Source organism: Lissotriton helveticus, chromosome 8, assembly GCF_964261635.1.
Source record: "Lissotriton helveticus chromosome 8, aLisHel1.1, whole genome shotgun sequence".
NCBI classification, from domain to species: domain Eukaryota; kingdom Metazoa; phylum Chordata; class Amphibia; order Caudata; family Salamandridae; genus Lissotriton; species Lissotriton helveticus.
Window position 1 is genome coordinate 181949657 of NC_136069.1, and position 20379 is coordinate 181970035.

The 20379-nt window shown below is 47.0% G+C and overlaps 1 protein-coding gene across 2 annotated transcripts in view; it reads right to left on the bottom strand.

The window, feature by feature from the left end:
• The window catches only part of DYRK1A (dual specificity tyrosine phosphorylation regulated kinase 1A), a 786609-nt gene that overhangs the window by 53419 nt on the left and 712811 nt on the right, over positions 1-20379 (bottom strand). For both annotated transcript variants that reach the window (XM_078656853.1, XM_078656854.1), the window contains exon 11: positions 4672-4978. In XM_078656853.1, coding sequence (XP_078512979.1) covers positions 4672-4978 — 307 coding nt within the window. The remainder of the gene's footprint in view (positions 1-4671; positions 4979-20379) is intronic.

Consider the following 20379-nt stretch of genomic DNA (forward strand, 5'->3'; position numbering starts at 1 on the left):
TGGGTCTGATTAGCAGGCCCACAGCCAGGGAAAGTCGTAAACCAGTGAAGCAAAAAGCAAAATTCTGGGGTGACCATAGGATTGCAGACCCCACTCTCCTACAATCGCAGATCTAATTTCTAGGTCTGGTAGAGACTACTCGAGGAGGCAGCACAATTGGCTCTGGTTACAGTGTCGGAGACCCAGGAGCCAGAGGTGGAGTGGTCGTCAGTTGAGGTATCGCTTCTCTCAGCGCTGGAGAAGTCACCGCTCTTGGAGACTGGGCTGGAATCACTTCAGGAGAAGGAGAGACTTCGTCCTTGTTGTGACGCCGGGGAGCAGGAGACCGCGACTTCGGCTTCTCATCCTTTGACAAGTGACAGAGACCCTTCTTTTTATGCTTCCTCGACAACTTCGAGGAATGCGGAGTCGATGACTTGGACGGGGACCTCGACCTCCTTCGACTCCTTATCAGATTTTTAGCTTTAGCCATAAACAACTTGGCCCCCTTTTCCTCCAATACCGTGGGGTTTATGCGCCTGCACAGTTCCAAATGTCGTGGTCCGACAAGACACCACAAACGGTCTTCATGAGGGTCAGTAATCTACATCTGACCCCCACATTCCCTGCATGGCTTGAATCCTGTTTTCCTCTGATTAGCCATGGTCCCTGCTACAAAGACCCGAACACTTGCAACAAAGAAACTCGCAGAAATGGAGAACCCTGGGAAAAAGCATTCTGCATCAACGATGTGGAAAAAAGGGAACTGACTTCAGTACTCCAACAAAGCCTTCTTATGTCTCGATGAAAATCAGTGGCTTGTTGAGCCGTTCTATTGTGACATCCTCGTTGACGTGGTAGAGCTCAGGAGAAACGTTTCTGTGGAATGCTGCACAAGGGGAGGAATTCACAGGCAGATGTATCCATCAGAAACATTTATTTAATAAGCAGCTACAGACCCTTTGAACCAATATTCCATTCATGGGCTACAGGCGAGATTAATTTCCATGACCAATAATGATGAATCTCTTTTGCCCCAAACAATATTGATGAATCCAAGTTCCTGTTCATTATCAGGTAACCAGGTCTCTAAACCCGGAGCGCTTCTGATCTTGGAAGAAGTGGCTTAGACTCTTTAAGGAAAAGATGGATTAGATTGCTCATATGTCTGCCCCAGAGGTTCCAGCTCAGAATGTCGCAGATGTGGAGTCACACCCTGAGCTCTCAATAAAAGTATGAGGTACATCAAAGCTGACGGACCCCTTCATATTGTGCAACTTACCAGAGAAAATCTTTGTCAAAGCTAAAATTGTTAAGCAGGGGGGATGATTGGAACTTGGCTCTGGAGGGGACCCAAGTTATTAGAGTGGGTCCCATAAGTTATGAGGAGCAACTATAAGCGCTTTTCCTTAGTCAGACTCACTACAGACTTTTTGCTGTTTTGGATCCTTGAAACAGAGGGTGCAGCACAGTTCCTATGCTGTCCAAGCAGGCAAATTTGAATCAAGAGTAGCTTCACTGTTCCTTGTCCACTTTGTTACAAATTTCAGGCATCAAAAATGTAAGGGTGAATGCACACCTTTTCAGTACTTTTTAAAACCACAGAAGATATATTTGATACAGGATACCAGCACTGAGACTAAAGATCTAGGCGAGGAAAACTCTGCCGTGGAGAACAAAGCTAAATTCAATGAACTTGCATACAGAAAAACCAGAAATGTTAATGACGCCTACAGATGTCAAGTAAGGTCAAAATGATGCTTTCAAGCATGCTTTTCTGAAGAGGAGTCAAGGCAAATTACTTAGCTATGTCATCAGGAATCATTGCTGCATAAACTGAAGGAATTAACTCAAAATCACTCACCTGGACAGCACCAACAAGCCGGAAGGAGGACCAGCCATCATCCACAAAGAAGCTATAGAGTGCACCACCGACAATACCACCACCACCATGCAATACCTAAACGTCAAGCTCCACATGGACTACAAGACTACCTTAAGAGGCATCCTTGCATACTGACACCCGGGACCATGCACCACTGTATAATTCATGGAGGCCCTGGACTGCCAGGGCTACATCTTCCTCGGCTACCTCAACTACTCCGACAACAAAACTACCCAACTCTTCAACAGTATGAGCAGCGACCCAAAGCAGAACAAAGGACACAAGCTGGACCGCATCATCACCTCCAGCAATGGCGTGAAATACAGCCACGTCTCAAAACTCACATAGATCGTACACTCCCTCGTCCATGTCAGCATCTCTAGCCTTCGCACTGCCACCCCCAAGATGGCCAGAGGCCCCCATCACAGCTGGAGCCAAATTCAGAGTCTCGATGGAAATATACCCTCCACCTCCAATTCAAATGTTGCCACCAACCTCGAAGAGGAAATAAGGAACATAAACATCTGGACTGCCAACAGCATCCCCCCCTCATCAAGAGCAACAAACAGAAAATTCTTCAAAAAAAGGACAGTTGGTACACCCTAAAACTCAGTGAACCGTAAAAGCAAAAAACTTGAGAGGTGATGGCGCGCCAGCAAGGACACCTATAAACAGCACAACTTTCAAGACCGCCCTCAACTTCCACCACCACCTGCTGAGGACACCAAACAAGACAGCCTTAGCCGCACGCATCAAAACCAGCACCAACAAGGGGCGAGGATGTGGCCTAACTACTAGAGCAGTCTACCTCGGAGCTGGGGAACCGGGATCGAGTCTCGACAGGGACACTCAACATCCTGTGATTCTGGGCAAATCACGTAATCTTTGTGTGCTTAACAAAAATTAATGCAACTGTCTGTAACGTAACTGGTGCTCATGTAAAGTGCCCTGTTCCCTTCGGGTCTAGTTAGTGCTATATAAAATTAAAGAAAAAACTGCCATCAAAGACAATACTATCCCCTCACAGAAGCTCTGCGACAACCCCGCCAACTTCTTCCATGACAAGATTGCAACCATATACAGAAACTTCAAACCCCAACCCAAACCACCGGACTTCCTCAACCGATACACCCTCAACACAACCAAAATGAACAGACTGACGACCTGGAACCAGCTCTCCACCTAGGACACTACCTCCATAATTAAATTCATCCACTCTAGAGCTCCCACAGACCCATGCTGCATCACATCTTCAAACTTGGAAACTACAGGATCATCCAGGAAGTCACTACCCTGCTCAAGATCTCAATCGCCACCGCAACATTTCCAGATGCATGGAAACACTACAAACTCAGACCATTACTCTAAAAACCCTCCACCGACCCCAGCCAACTCAAAAAACTACCGGCCAATCTCCTTGTTCCCATTTCCAGCGACCTACTGGAAAAAACTATTAGCAGGCAACTCATGCCACACAGAGCAGAACTAGCTACTCCGTGCCTCCCAATCCAGTTTACGCAGCAATTACAACACTGAAACATCACTGATTGCAGCCACCAATGACAGCCAAACCCCCCTCAACCAAGGAGAAACAGCAGCTCTGATCCTCCTTTAACTCTCGGCAGTCTTTGACATCGTATTCCACCATACGCTGATCGAAAGACTCCACTACATCGGCATCCATGGGGGACGCGCTCAGATGGATCACCCGCTTCCTCACAGGAAGGAAATGCCTACCAGTTTCCACCTCTGAACTCAAGGATATCATCTGTGGTGTCCCCCATGGTTTAAACCTCAGCCCTACTCTCTTCAACGCCAACAGGACACCACAGGCCAACATCGTCACAGCACACGGTCCAAACTCCACCACCAGGACCAACTGCCACAGATACATGACAAGCATCGCCGATTGGATGAAGAACTACCTGAAGCTGAACATGGACAAGATAGAAGTACTGATCTTCGGAAACAACAGCAACCCCTGGAATTACTCCTGGTGGCCCTCCAGACCTGCAACCCGCACCCACACCTGCCAACCACACCAAAAGCCTCGGAATCCTCATTGTAACAAGCAAGCTCACCATGAGATTACAGATCAAAGAAGTCTCCTCCACCTGCTTACTCACACTTAGAATCCAGTGGAACATCTTCAATTTACTACCCTTGCACATGAGACGCACCGTTACACAGCCCTCATTACCAGCCGCCTGGTCTATGGCAACGTTGTCTAAGTGTCGGAGAATTTGTGATGCTTTAATTTCTTGCTTTTATTTTTTAACTCATTAAGGCAAAGCAAAACCCCTTCACCTAACAGCCATCTAAAAATGACCACAGATCTCTGATATGGGTGATTGCTGCATTAGAGTCTCAAACTGGTTAGAATGTGAGACAAAAAGATAATATATAGGCAAGACTCCGACAATTGGCAGCAAATATTTGAACTCCAGTGACTTCCTCATCAGAGACAAACTGAATGTAATAACGGTCTTGAAAAAGGGATAAAGCAAAGGAAATGAAAGAACTAAAAACTACATTTGAAAGGTGCATTTCAAGTGTATGCTTAGCATACAATGATGACTAACATACTCAGAGCCACGGGCACAAAGTGATACCACTGCTCAAGTGCGAAAGAAAATATATCATTTCCCACCTCAATCAGTCTTCAACCAAAGGAGATTGTATCCAATTCCGAAATAGTAGCCGAGTTGCATCGCCCATCCATTTGGAACCAAAGTAAACAGAGATGAGGAATTTGTATTATTATTATTTTAACTAATTCACCAACACCATGTCGGATAGTAATGTACCTGAGCTTGAAGATGTGCTGGAAGTGGTCCCTGAAGACTGAGACTGCTCCATGGCAGGACTCGTAGATACGCTGTTACTTGTATTTGTACCTTCATCTGCTGTTTTCTTAAAGAAACTGTGCTGCAATGCGTAATAAGGTTGGATCCGAGTTTTTGGGTCATAGTCCAGCATTCTCAAAATGAGGTCTTTGAACTTTAAGTAGTCTGCAACAGTGTGACCCGATTCTCCAGAACGTCGACCGCCTGGCCCCCCAGTTTCCACTCCAAGAATTGTATGAAGTTTTCGAGTTCCAGCTGGTTTGTACTCCTGCATTAAGAAGAAAAACATGTTTAATTTACAGCCAAGTCACACTTTAATTCTTACTTTATTTTCAGTGGCATGGAATATAAATTAAAGCAGGAGAACAAATGTCAGATCTGATTTATTTTAAAACACCTTGATTTAATAGTTACTGGTTCCATTCATTATCGATTCTTTTTTCTTTAAAAAAAAAAGAAAAATACTACTTTTTAACCAATATAATAACATACATTGAGGTTTGTACAACAAGGTCCCGTCTTGACAAAACTGCCTTTTTTACCTGACTGAATCAGAGATCAAAGCTAAATCCATAAGAGTCGCAAATTTATAATGCAAAATTTAATCAAACAAGAAAAGAGCAAGCGGTAGCCACAGTGCAATTGCAGTTCAACTTCTTGGCTGGTTAGAACTATAAAAGTATGTCTATACTACTGTGTTGTCAAATATTTTGCTGAGTAGGTGTTATTCCAAATATAGATGTTTAAGTGAAAATCAAGTGGATCGCCATAAGCAACTAAAACTCTTTAATGCTGCTTTCTATGGCAACTGTTAAAGAGAGTTCAGAACGCACCAATGTAAGTGCTCTGTACATTCAAGGAGATAAACTGACACAGTTTTGAAATGTAGCATACTTAGGTATGACTGTGTAGACACTGGTGATGGGGTATCAACTGTGCTGTTTGAACTACCATTCATCACAATATCCTAACTAGTAATGTGAACTTCAGCAAATATAGTGCTGCAACAGTCACAAACATCCCATTTTGCCAGATCACTCCCATTGAAGTTAATTTTCATACCTAGTCCCCCATTGGAAATGTATTATTAATGTTATGTCTGTGATGACTGACGCCTGCAGTCTCAGATCTGATGAACAAGTTACTTACGTTCGGTAAAGCTTTTTCTGCTAGAGACTAACAGCAAATTCCTCACCTTCCAAAATATTACGATGGTTTTAGACTGGATCCGGTAAATCGTCAGTTGTATCTCTGCACGTTGGAAGGTGGCGTTGATCAGCTCTGTGTCGGCAGTGACATGTGCAGTGCCTGTATAGGCGCCAATCCAGAGCAGTTGTGGGAAGTTGGCCTGGTATATGATGTTCACTATTCTAGTGAGCACCTTGCACCAGTCCAAACAACCCTTATGGTGATGGTTGTAAAGTCAACCTTATAGACCAGCTATCCTAGTGGTAGCATGGACAAAGCAGTCTTATGCTAAACTCAAGAGGGCATGTGAAGCCAGCTGTTTTACCATATGTAACCCCTTTAATACCAAGTGAAAGGACACCACACAGGTTGTATATCAAAATTTATATGTATTTATTTCTAACACAATACTCTGAACTCTTTATGAGGTCAGAGGCACCAGCACATAACAAGAAACTTAAATAAAATACAATAAGTTGCACAAAATACAGTAATGCCCTAGGGGCACTTCGAACAATATACTAAAATAGTGGTATAAGAACCACTTCACGAACAAAGGAAAGGCCTAGGGCCTGGAGAATCGCTGGGGTTACGCTGTACTACCAAAGGATAAGGAGCAGGAGGACCACGGGATGCGCGTGCAGTGTCTTTACACGGATATATGACGTTAAAACGCATATTTTTACAACGCATACCGTTACAACGGGACTTTTACAACGCCAATACTATTACCACGCATGTATTTACAACGCATTTTTTTACAACGCAGGTACCTTTCAAACGCATACCATTACAACGTAAGTATTGGTAAGTATATATATTTTTTTTAATTGTATATTATTTAAAATTAATATAATGTAATGTAATTGTATTTAATTTAATTTAATTTCATTTAATTAATTTAATTTAAATTTAATTTTATTTTATTTTTACCCTGTACCCCTTTACCCAAAAACCCAAAACTGACCCTGAACCCTAAAAATACCCCTTTACCCAAAAACCCAAAACTGACCCTGAACCCTAAAAATACCCCTTTACCCAAAAACCCAAAACTGACCCTGAACCCTAAAAATACCCCTTTACCCAAAAACCCAAAACTGACCCTAAACCCTAAAAATACCCCTTTACCCAAAAACTGAAACTGACCCTGAACCCTAAAAATACCCCTTTACCCAAAAACTGAAAACTGACCCTGAACCCTAAAAATACCCCTTTACTCAAAAACTGAAAACTGACCCTGAACCCTAAAAATACCCCTTTACCCAAAAACCCAAAACTGACCCTGAACCCTAAAAATACCCCTTTACCCAAAAACCCAAAACTGACCCTGAACCCTAAAAATACCCCTTTACCCAAAAACCCAAAACTGACCCTAAACCCTAAAAATACCCCTTTACCCAAAAACTGAAAACTTACCCTGAACCCTAAAAATACCCCTTTACCAAAAAACTGAAAACTGACCCTGAACCCTAAAAATACCCCTTTACCCAAAAACTGAAAACTGACCCTGAACCCTAAAAATACCCCTTTACCCAAAAACCCAAAACTGACCCTGAACCCTAAAAATACCCCTTTACCCAAAAACCCAAAACTGACCCTGAACCCTAAAAATACCCCTTTACCCAAAAACCCAAAACTGACCCTGAACCCTAAAAATACCCCTTTACCCAAAAACCCAAAACTGACCCTAAACCCTAAAAATACCCCTTTACCCAAAAACTGAAAACTTACCCTGAACCCTAAAAATACCCCTTTACCAAAAAACTGAAAACTGACCCTGAACCCTAAAAATACCCCTTTACCCAAAAACTGAAAACTGACCCTGAACCCTAAAAATACCCCTTTACCCAAAAACTGAAAACTGACCCTGAACCCTAAAAATACCCCTTTACCCAAAAACCCAAAACTGACCCTGAACCCTAAAAATACCCCTTTACCCAAAAACCCAAAACTGACCCTGAACCCTAAAATACCCCTTTACCCAAAAACCTAAAACTGACCCTGAACCCTAAAAATACCCCTTTACCCAAAAACCCAAAACTGACCCTAAACCCTAAAAATACCCCTTTAAAAAAAACCTAACATATAACATTTTAAATATAATTATATACTTACCAATACTTACGTTGTAATGGTATGCGTTGTAAAAGTACCTGCGTTGTAAAAACATGCGTTGTAAATAAATGCGTTGTAATGGTATTTGCGTTGTAAAAGTTCCGTTGTAATGGTAGTGCGTTGTAAAAAATGCGTTGTAATGTGTGTTTACCTCTTTACACGCACGGAAGTTACCATAGAGTTAGAATGGGAACGAAAGAATTGGAAATTAGTTCTTTTAGGACACTTCCGGATGGACTAGGGAAAAGCTACTTGAAACTAGGACACTAGGATAGTCAATACCCATAGGAGTACCGAAATACTCGCGTTACCTCACCCACAGGAAGCGGGTGCATAGGTGTCAAAGTGTGTCGGGTTTCGTCGCTGATTCCCATGGAGCCTTGGAGCAAGATGCTGCAGGCGACCAGGAGAGAAGTGTCCAGGTGGATCAAAGGGCGGATCGAGGATGAAGAGTACCTGAAAGCAGAGGGGACAGAGTCTGGGTCACTAGCCAGTGACCAGGAAGGAACCAGGCGATGTCGCGAAGCTGGTCTCTGCAGCCACGTGGACCAGGAGGTGTCGACGACGACCAGGAGCTGGTCACGGACTGTCCCACGAAGGATCTAGCTGTCGGCGGTGTCGGCTTCCGCATTGGAGTCAACAAGCCTTGGCAAAGGCAACCCACGCAGAAAAGGAAGATGGCTGCTTAATCAGACCAGCAAGGTCTGATGGGCTGCTCCTTTTCAGGGGAGCAAGGGCCAGTCTGGAGCAACCAGACCAGCATTGTAAATCAAAGGTTTTGTCGCCACAGAGGCCACTAGCCAACAGGCAAGTGACCGGACGGACGCGTCGAGCAGGAAAATGCAGAAGGGCCCCACGCAGAACTCGTGGAGTGTGGAGGGCTGATCTTCGGTGCAGTTGGTGCTCGGGGTTGGGGCTTCTCGATCCCTAATGCACAACTTCGAGAGTGCCTCAGAAGTTGCACAGAAAGCAATTTGTTGGCTTTCCAAGATGGCCGGTCCCACGTCTCGCGTCGCCTCCACGGGTCTCAGATTTGCTGTGGATCGGGCTGAAGGAAGTCTGGAAGTCCGGGTCTTGTCAGGCTCTGTGCTCGGGCTCCGGCAGGAGCGTCGACAAAGCAAACCGTTGATCGCTTGATGGTGCCTGCTTGTGCAGAGTGGTCACTCCTTGACCACAAGGGAGATTCTTCAGTCTTCTATGTCGAGTAGGATGTCGAAGGTCCAGAGTTACGCATCAGAGTTTCAGTCAGGATAAATCTAAAGTCTTGGGACTCAGCTCTTACCTATATACCAAATTTAGAGCCTGGATTACCTGCTAGGTCCCTCCTATGGGTGGGACCCAGGAAGGGGGTGGTTACACCCCTTTCCCTTTGTCCAGTTTCGCGCCAGAGCTGGGGCTGGAGTGCCCCAGCACCGGTTTGAACTGGATTATGCATGGGACACCTTGTGTGCCCCAGGCAGCGTCTCATTTCATTCAGCCCTCCCTGCCCCAATACACTATAGCCTGTCAGGGGTGGTGCTAGCACCTCCCAAGACAGGAAACCTATTGTCCAAGCCTCCCTCGCTGGAAGGACTCCCAGCAGCAGGAGGAGGTCAGACTTGTGTCTGTGGCAGCAGCATCCATTTTGTGATGCTGAGGCTCTGGTTAACTTTAACCGGGATTAGTGGAAGTAGCAGGTCTTCTCCCTCTAGAAGGGTGGAATGCTACCCCTGTCGCCAGAACTGGCAAGGGGGTAGTATTCCAAAACGTAGGACACCTTACACGACATGTTTTGATAAAGCCAAACCAAAGTTAGCATTTCACCGCGAGGTTCATAATGCACTTAAGAGTATATGGTATGGCAATATCCTAGAACAGCTATAAGGACATGGTTCCGAAAGCTGCAGACAGGCTCAGCTCATGCTAGAGCCTCATCTCACATAAAACCAAGCACTCTGCCTCCAGGATTGTTAAGGCCTGCCATAGGAGTTACTTATAGGTGTACATGTGTCTAGATATAAGGGTAGATATAGGAATACTATACCTAAGCAAGGGGTGATTACACGACCTTGCCCCAGCTGAGTGATCAGCCAGTTGTGTCAGTTTGGATGGCCAGCCAGGGGTGGCAAAAGATATGCTGCAGCCCCTGGTAGGCCTTTGGTGCACCTATGCCCTGGATACCTATAGTACACTGTACAGGGGCTCACAAGAGTGACCCAAATCCCAATTGGTGATGTACCTAAAGTACATGGTGTGAATTTAGAGAGAGAACAGCAGGGCTGTGGGTCTGATTAGCAGGCCCACAGCCACATCTAAGTCGAAAACCAGTGAAGCAAAAAGCAAAAGTGGGGTGACCATAGGAAATCAGACCCTACTCTCCTACAGCAGTGACATCAGTTTCTTTTGTGACTATTTCCACGCCAAAACACAGTCACGTTAGACTGACTGATTGTTTGCCCAGTGTGCAGAATCTAACAGGATGTTAGGGTGAAGAGTTCATTTAGCAGAATGGAGTGGATTGGAGGGTCATTGAGGAACCTCTGGTTGGATAGTCACTACCAGAAAAAGCGTTAGCAAAGGTAAGTAACTTATTCAACTGATAGAGACTTCTAATCATAGGTTCCTCACCTTAGGGTAGATCCCGAAACAATACCTTCCTGGAAGTGGGTCTAAGAACATAAAAACCTCCTGGACCCCTCTCAATCAGGATTCAGACCAACCACAGCACTGAGACAGGTCTTATCGCAGCCACTGGACCGCAATGAAACCGCAGCCCTCATCTTCCTGGACCTAACAGCCACCTTCAACACGGATTCTTAGCACAACTTGCCTGGAACAACCATCCCCTGCACCTCAGGACCTCCCCTACGCTCCAGCAATTCAGGAAAGAACTCAAGACCTGGCAGCTTGAATGAACAGATCACCATGAAAAAGCTAGCCTCCCCAGCGCCTGACTACCCTCACGGGTGATTTACCATGCTTTACAAATCCTGATTGAGAGTTGGCTCAAACCAGAAAATCCTGGAGGATCGAACGGTCAAAATGCAACTCTCAACAAACCACCTGTCCAAGCATTAGTGCTCTGTGACTGTGTGGTGGGACACCCACAAAGAGCTTGGTAGATTTCCATGACAGGTACCCTGTGTGCTAACGCGGTAAAAAAAAAAAATTCTCTTTATTTAGATAAACACATATCTTTAAAAGAAGATTACAAAGTTCACGTTATGTATCAATTAATAGAATAAAAAAAACAAAGGAGAAGCAAAGACACTCTTGAACCTCCTTGACCCTTAATATTTTAAAATAAAAAAGTAAAAACACAGGATGGTAGTAATAAAAGAGAAGATAGTTTAAAACATATAGTGCAAGAAAGCTCTTATCTTCAACCCTTTTATGTTGCACTCGTTATCAATGGTATCATACATATAGAAGGCGACCAACATTCCTGAGGCTACTGATCATTTAATTAAATCCTCCCTTGAGATTGGAATATGTTGAGGGGTGTATTGGATGATTAAAAGGAGTAGGAGGGACGCATTAACAGCGCCTCTTTTGTTTAAGATTACGGTATGCTTGCTGAATGAAGTTTGTAAGTCTTATATTTAAGACCGTGTTTTCAGGGTTCAAAGCTACCATAATGGCTTGCCTGCATGTCCGGGCACCCAGCCTATTCCATTCCGCTTTGAGTTTACACCTGAGTTCTGAATTAAAGGCTGGGCAGAGGCAGACCACATGCAACAGAGTTTCAGCTGTTTTGCCACACCCTCTACAAGTTAGATCTTCTGCCGTGCGTCGCCAAGGAGGTAGATCTTGCAGAAATCGCCAGTCACCCATTCTGATAGCGATAAGGCTGCGTTTTACGTACAGTGAGTATGTGCAGGCCAGATAGGTGGCGGGGGCTAGCCGTCTGTACGAATTTAATAGAGCCCAAGCATGACTGCGTTTCAAAAAGTGTGCTTAGTCAGTGATAAGTGATCTCATTCTCACACATTTTTTGATCTCGATTTTAAATGCTCTCTGGCTAGGGTGAAGGGCCCATAAATCACTCGCTGACATTTGCTGAATAGCGTCTTTAAAAAGGCGACTGTACGTTCCACCTGGATTTTTCTGGGTGATTTCTAGCCAGACTAGGGATTCTAATGTACCTGGGTCTGCCCGTCTCAGTTTGTGACAAAGGTTCAGGTATGCCCCGGTGTTAGAGGCATCGTAGTTTAATAGCCCCATCTCCAGTCATCTGCGCAGCAGATGCAGACTTTGGCAGCTGAAGAACCTTTTTGTAAATTTTGGTTGTATGCTGATTCAAGGCAGTATTCATTTTTCCCCTGAATATCTCTATACCGTATGATAGAGTGGGGACAATTTTCGCTCTCATTACTTCCAGAAGAGGCGATAAGGTTGGGCCTGAGAGATTTTTTGAAAGCTTACTTAGTGACACCACAAGAGTTATTGCTTTAACTGCGATCTCATTACGCTGTTTTATAAGGTTGCATCTAGAATCCAGGTGGACGTCTAGGTATTTATACGACTGACCTGTAACGAGGCTTGTGTTGTTAAATGACCATCCGCCACCTGTGTGTCTTTTCTTACCAAAGGGGACAACTTGCGTTTTCTTTAAGTTGACCTCTAGTTGGTTAATGGTCGTGTGGCTAAGCAGTTTGTCGAGGAGCCTTTGTAGCCCGACCCTCGTGAGGCTAAAGAGAACCAGGTCATCGGCATACAAAAGGTTGCTTAGAGCCAAGCCTCCCACCTTTGGAGAATGACTGTTTGTATCGTCCAAGATCGCCGACAGATCTGCTATACACAGGTTAAAGAGGAGGGGGGCCAGCACACATCCCTGCTTCACGTCTCTGGTTGTCATAATTTTCCACGAGAGATGTGTGCCGGACCCTAACTTCACCCAGACCCATGTGCGGGAGTGGAGTTGAATAATTGCCTCTAATAGATTCTCTGGAATAGACCCATAGAGCCGCCCTGGGGACTCTATCAAATGCTGCTTTGAAGTCGACAAAGCAGCAAAACACTGGCCTAGATGTTAAAAGTGCTTTGTTGACAATGGTTGATACTGCTAACAGATTAGTTCTGGTCCCTGAGTTAGCCACAAACCCTGTTTGATTCATCAGCATCAGTTTATGGTCCTTTGCCCATAGCCTTAGGTCCTCCAAGAGGAGGCCTGCATAGTGCTTGGCCTCAATATCCAAAAGGGCAATGAGTCTGTAATTGTTCGGTGAGGCACGCGATCCTGATTTGTAAATTGGGTGAATTATGGCGCCCCGCCATGAATCTGGGATTGTTGCTGTTCTCAGAGCGTAGTTGAAGAGGTTAGTTAACATTCCTGACCAGAAGGCAATGTCAGATTTAAACAGGCTCTGTGGCAGGCCATTTGGACCCGGAGCCCCATCAGATCTTGCTTTTATCATTGCTGTGGCAACTCTTCTTGTGTCACCTCGAAATCCTCGTGGACGAGGTGTGAGCATTCAATGGGTATACTACGCATGATACCGGGCCCAGGATTAATCTCATTTGAGGGGCTGCTTCCTGTGGGACCTGGATGTTCTGGAGACTTAAAATGGTCGGTTAGGAATGTTGCCCAATCTGATTCCTGAATGTTTTCTGATCCAAAGCTCATTGTGCTAGAATTTCCGTGGTTAATTAAGGCCCAACATTTTTTTGTTTTTTTTTTTTTGTTTTTTTTTAGAGTTTTTGCTCTTGCTCTCCCACACCAGTTTGCACCAAAATTGTTTTTCGTGAGACCGTTTATCTTTTGTAATCGCCAGCCTGAAGGATTTTTGGGCAGTTTGGTAATGAGTTAAGCATTCACTATTCCCCGGGGATTTTGCCAGTGCCCCAAGGCATTGTTTCTAGCTTTCTTGAGTGCCTTGGTCTGAAGTGAGATTATAAACTGACTAGCCTGGATTGCCCTTTGGGCCTGCTGCTTTGCTGGAAAAAGATTGGTCAGATGGGAACAGAGCATCGTCCATGTTACAGTCGGAGTGGCCTCTTTCTCGATTCAGACTCTTATGATGTCCGTACTTACTTGCTGAATGTTCGGGCTAATATCTTCGCTCCACTTGAGGCGCTTTAGGTTTTCCGTGTGTATTCCCCAGCAGGTTGGTGGTGCAGATTTATGTTTCACTGGATTTGTATTGAAAGATATGACCTGGGGCCTATGGTCACTTTCGGTTCGTGGATGGATACGAAAGTTGGCTAAGCAGTTAAGCAAGGCAGCGTTGCAGATGGTGTAGTCCAGGTAGGATTGCTTGCTACCATTTGTCCAGGACCAATTTGGCGGGGTGTCGCCCGCCGACCTACCACTGATAACCAGGTATCCTGCACTGTAAAATCTCATCACACAGAGCTCGCCCAATTCGCATTGTGCTTGGTTGGGCGGTTTGGTTTGTATTATAGCCTCAGTGATTGGAAATAGGAAAGGCCCTTCAGAGTCTGCTACGTTCCCTTGAAATAAGTTGGTGTTAAAATCCCCCGTGACAATACAGTCTGAATTGGGGTATTCCGCAGCTATGTCGTTCATGATTTCCGTTAGGCGTGTCAGGTGATCTTTTTTTGTACGTGTGCTGGGGTTAATGTACACGTTTAGAAGGAAGAGTGGGCGCTGTTTCCGCCATGCGTTGATTTTAACCCCAAGAAGCCAGTCTTCATCAAGGGGCAATCGTGAGATTGGACCTTTTAAGGTGTTTGATATGTATATTGACAGCCCGCCTTTGGGATGACCGAAGCGGCTGTCCCTAAGTGCTGGTTTCCATAACTCGATGAAACCAATGACTGGACATCTTGTGTGGCCCAAGTTTCCTGCAGAAATATTACTGAACGCTCACACAAGAAGGAGAAGGTATCTGGATTCCTAATTTTTTGCTGAAGGCCACTTATATTCCAGGAACATAATAAGAAGGTGGAGTCCGCTTGTGAGTTTAGTGCAACTACTGGGGGGGTTGACTTTACCAAGCGTTTGTGGTCGTGGACCCCGGTCTCTAATTCGAACGGTCATTCTAAGCTTTTGGTTGATACGATGGCTGGGCCATTCCCATCCTTGACTAGTGTCGATATTGGAGACCGCTGTTGGAAGGGTTTTATGATCTTCTTCGGGCCCTCACGCGTTTAAGATTGAATATGTTTTCTGGTGGTCTTTCAATCTGATGGTTCCAGCTTTTTGAGGTGATATTGGCTGGTTTAGTAGGGCGGTGCGGTAGCCTGGTGTGGAGTATGGGTACACTCAAATGCCCCATTCCCTTAGTTTGGCCTTGTGGTCCAAAAATGCACCTGCCCAGCTGGCCGACTTGAGTGTCACCAGGGTTACCTCTGACCGTTGGGTTCCTCTTGGTGGGAGAAATTCGATGGATTCTATGTCGTCAGATACCAGGCCTGCAAACCCCAAAATGCCATCTACTAATTTAATGATGTTCGATCTGTTAAGGATATCTTGGCGGCCCTTTGATTTGTATTCGGGTGCCAGTAAAATGTGGAAATATGATGATTCGTTTGTGGTCTTGATATGTTTTAGACTTGGAGCAGTCTTGTTGGATTTGTTAAGTGATGGACCTTCATCCAATTCCTGCTCCTGTTGCGTCGGGCAAGGACGGGCCTTCCAAGAGGGCCGGCGATTTATGGAGAAAGCTATTTTTTGGTTGTAAATTGTTTTTGTCAGGTTCCTTCCTGTTATTGTGGTGTCCGCCCGAGATGAAAGTAGGGCATGCCCTGGTTTTAATATCGCTTGGTTCTCTGTGGACCCTAATGAGCTTGGTTCGTCGGTTTTCGTGCTTGGCTTTTCTGAGACAGTGCCGGGCACGTTTATTGCTGTTCGCACTACTGGTTCGCTTGCTTCGGGTTTCCTAAGGGTGAAAGTGAGTCTGTCTCACTAAGAACCTGTTTGTTAACTGCCATTGCGAAGAGAGGGTAGTATTCCGGATGGACAGCTGATGTTTTTGCCCTTGCTTTGTTTCTCAGTTTGCGCTGGCCTTTACTGAGGTGTGGTTCAAACGCCGGCAGCTCTTCCAATTTGGGGGGGGGGGGGCAAGGTCGCCGGGCTGGCCATTGACCCTGTCGCAAAATGATCCATGCCGGTAATACGCACACTAGGCGTCCCAGCGTTTCCCGTTGCTGCTGTGGCCAGGTCAGATTGTGGCTGACCGGGTTTTGGCTGCTCGCTCGGCTGGTTTGGACAGAGAACTGTTCCCCCGCTTGGCTTGGTGCCTTTGTTTGTTGTAGACCACTGGTTAGCTGATTCTTGGATGGTATCTGACGGCTTTTGCAATTGCGGGCAGGGAGTTATGCTTGAGTTACCACCTGTCAGCATCTTGACTTCCTTTATAACACTAGTTAGGAAGTCTGGAAGCGAAGAGAGTGAGTCAATAATTGAGGAGCAGAACAGACCGACTGTATGAACTTTGTCGAGGCTTGCGCTCCAAGTATTAGGTTGTTCATTTTGTCAAGTTTGTTGTCAATCCCGGACGTGAACAACGCTAGAGTATTTAGGAGATCGACCTGCGCATCCAGTTTGTCCGAGTGGTAATTTAATGCATTGACTGTTAATGGAATTTTTGCAGAAGTTGGGGCCAAACGCTGATTGCCATGGGGTCTTCTTGATTGGGGTTAGGGTTGATGTTTGAAGTGTCCTTGGTGAGATTTTGAGTATTTTTAAAGAAAAATGACAAGTCCACCAATCAATAGAAAGGAAGGAATGGAACAGCCATATAAACAAAAAGAAGAGAACCGCCGCCCTGAAGCAGGCAAGTACATAAGACCACGAGAGGTCCTCGCAGAATGGGGAGGAAGGGTGGGTCGTGAAGGAATCTGCGGCTAGAATCGTCTCTACCAGATACACCATTACCAAAGGCAAGTAACTCGTTGATCTTATAGAGACTACTAGCCGCAGTTCCTTACGTAGAATAGATACCCTAGCCATATCCAAGGGGGAGGAGGGTCCGCCAGAGAACCTCTCCAGCTCAAACAAGCACAAGACCCCTCAACATGGGACCAGTGTCGGGGACAGGGAAAAATAACCCAGTCCACCGCAACAGGGGAGGAGTCACCGGCCCTAAGAGAAGAGAACCTCAGCATCGTGGACGAACACGTGCCCCAAGGAGATGTGTTAGAATGACAAAGAGGCCATCCAGCCTTCACCAACAGGAGAAAAGGCAATAAGAAGGATGCCGGAACACCCCAATCCCAGAAAACGTACCAGGAACCTCCACCGGAAGCCCCAAGGGTACAGGCAACACAGGGGAGTACCGAGGGAGAAGAGCTACCCATAGACTCCAAGGAGAAGAGGCAGAAGCGCGGCAAAGCCTTCCACCCGGAAACGTACCCAGTGCAGAGGGCAGCCGAGCCAGTCATAGTTCGAAGTCAACAGACAAGACAAACTAGCGCCCCGGCAATAAGACAGAATAAGAACGTAACCGCACAATGACCCCCACAGGACAAGAAGCAGGAGCGCCAGGGCCCACGCCAAGGCCTCTGCCACAGAACAGAAGAGCAGGTGGGGCAGCCGCTGACAAGCGCCACAAAACTAACGCCCAGACCACGTCGGGCTCAGAACAAGGGTAAGGCTAGTAAAACGTCCCGTACGACCCCAAAGAGGGCCGCTCTGGACGGAACCGATCCACGAAGTGCGATCAGCTATAAGATAAGAGGTGCAACAAGTAGGACGGACCCGGCCGTCACACAGGAAAACTATTCCCTCAGAAACACCAGACAGAGGACCAGAGCAAACGACAGGCGAAGGGCAAAAACACCGCAGCACAACACCTTAGATGGCCAAGCCATGCCACAGTAAAGACCAAAAAACCTCACCATCGTAATGCAGCAACACCAGGAGGGCGAGGACCCTGAAAGGGGGAGCCCACACCCTCCAAGCGTAAGACAGGGCGACACAATAGCTACATGTACCCCACATAGGGTAGGATACGTCCCAAGACAGCATGGGGACCACTCGGGAAAAAACAATCCCGCATCAGAGTACAAAATCATAGATCTGTAACAGAAACCACAGAAGGCTTAGTAATAAGCCAAAAACACCTCCTCACCAAAAAAAGGGGGCTGAACCAGCAGCCAACTGAATAGAGGGGCCAACCAGGGACCCCAAGGGCAACTTAACCCTCACAGAAAATGTAAAAGACACTCCAAAACCCAAAAGTAAAAGCAAGTGGGCTAGCGCCTCCCACCAAGACCCAGAGGATCAGTAAAATAACCTACTGAGGAGGAGAAGGTGGAGGTGGAGGAGGAGGAGGAGGAGGAGGAGGAGGAGGAGGAGGATGAGGAGGACGGAGCCCTGCAAGTAGACGCTGAATGACAGAGTCTGCATGAGGATTAAACAGCTGGACCTCGTCAAAAGGGGAGGTCGACCAGACGCTCTCTAATATTTTCAGGAAACACAGCATCGCGTAGCCAAGCATGGTGACGGAGAGCCACAGAAGTGGCCATAGTACGGCCAAGAGCATCAGCAACATCCAAAGCCGCACGAAGAATAAGCACGGCCAACTCCCTACCATCCAACACATGGCCCCGCAGATCAGTACGGGCACCCTCATGAGAGATATGAGAAAGAAGGGACTACACAGAATCCCACAGGCTGGAAGAAGCCCTGGTCAACACACACAAAGTGTTAAGCGCCCGCAAGGCAGCACTGGAAGAAGCGAAGACATTACGTCCCCTTGAATCTAACCACCGGGCCTCCCGAGACGGAGGAAACAACACCACAAGCAAACACGGAAAGTCATTTCGCAGTACAGCCCCTTGAGCAGAAGGGTGGAAAGAAAGAGACCGGGTCGTGCGGAGCAGGACGATGGTGATGCAGTAGTGCCTGAGGCACCGGATCGCCTGTTGCAGGGCGCCCCCATAAGAGAATTATGGAGTGACGCTTCAAAAGGAAGGAACAACTCCCGTCCACTAGAGCCCGGGTGGAGAATCTCCAAGAGGTTGTCTGTAGGAAACGGAGTGACAGTTGCACCCATCCTCCGTGGGTGACGGCTGCAGACTGAGCCGCCCATCCCCAAGTCCATGGGGGGAGCGGCCAGCCCCGGAGTATGGGAGGATCCACAGAGTAATGGGGAACCTGTAGGGCCCCAGGGGAGGGCAGAGAGGCCGGTGGAGAATTCAGCTGCGAGCCACGGAAATAAGGGTTCGAGTATTTAGGCCATGGGGACGGCGAAGAGCCTTCTCTGGAAGATGCCTGTGAAAAGGCAACAACATGACGCCCTGTCTCTGGGGAGGAACACACTAACGTAAGACAGACTTCTAGAGAAGAAGGGACCTCAGGAGACTAATCCACAACCCGACTGCCGACTCGGCTCTGTGGAGTCCGCCATCTGCGCCTGATCGGCGTCGACCGTCGCCGGAGTAGGCCTCTATGGTGCCAGGCCGACTCCTGCCACCAAGTGCTCACCAGGAGAAGGGGTGAGGTCGACGCCGGAACGGCGAAGGCAAGGCGCCGGCTCGACCTCATACGGGGCAGCCGCCAGTGTCAAGGACCGAGAGGGACTCGGGCAAGTGCCCCAGGTCCCGGCCTCCACCCGCAACTCCATCGGACCCGGGGATGGAAGACTCTCAGCGCCGTCTCGACCTCTGGTGAGGCAGCCGCATGCTCAGAGGATCGAGGGGGACTCTGGGACAAGCCTGGAGTCCCGGCGACCACAGGGAACCCCATAGGGATTTGCGAAGAGGCAGGGACACTAGGCGCCGGAGAGGTGAGCCCCGAAGGACTACACCTAGACGGCGCGAATCTCCTACGACCTGAAGCTGAAACTTTCGGCACCGGAGCCGCCGGCGACTCCGCGGAAGTCCTCGCGCAAGGCAAGGGATCCGCAGACATCACAGGAGGTGGGGGAAGGGCCAAAGAAGCCTGCAGCGCCGCAGTTCTGGTGCTCGTGAGAAAGGGGACAGAGCAGAGCACCAGAACGTTCTTGCACCTTTGAGCTGCCTACCGCCTGGGGTAACAGTCGTTGGACTGTTCATTTAACCATGATATTCATTTGTGTAATGTCCGGTGGCAGAGTTGGGCACTTGCCAGCACCAATTCCATGTATGCTTCCTACACGCAGTTTGAGTCATACGCTCTTTGTTACCTTTGTCACGCAATTGGTACATAACTTTACTATGTTGAATGTTTTCATGAGCATTAAAACGGAACTTAAGAGTATATTATGCCCACTTGGGTTTTGAGACATACAGCCGATTTGGCAGGGATTCTCTACAGTTACGTCATTATTTAGGCGTGGCCTTTCCCCCCCTCTCACGGCCCACATGCTTTTTTATTAAGCAGTGGCGGCGTATACTTCGGGGGCGGAGTCTCGAAATGCTACACATTCATAGCAAGACTCTCATTCCGACTCTTAGATTCCGAACAGGGTTTCTGAGTTAATTTAGGATTCATTACCT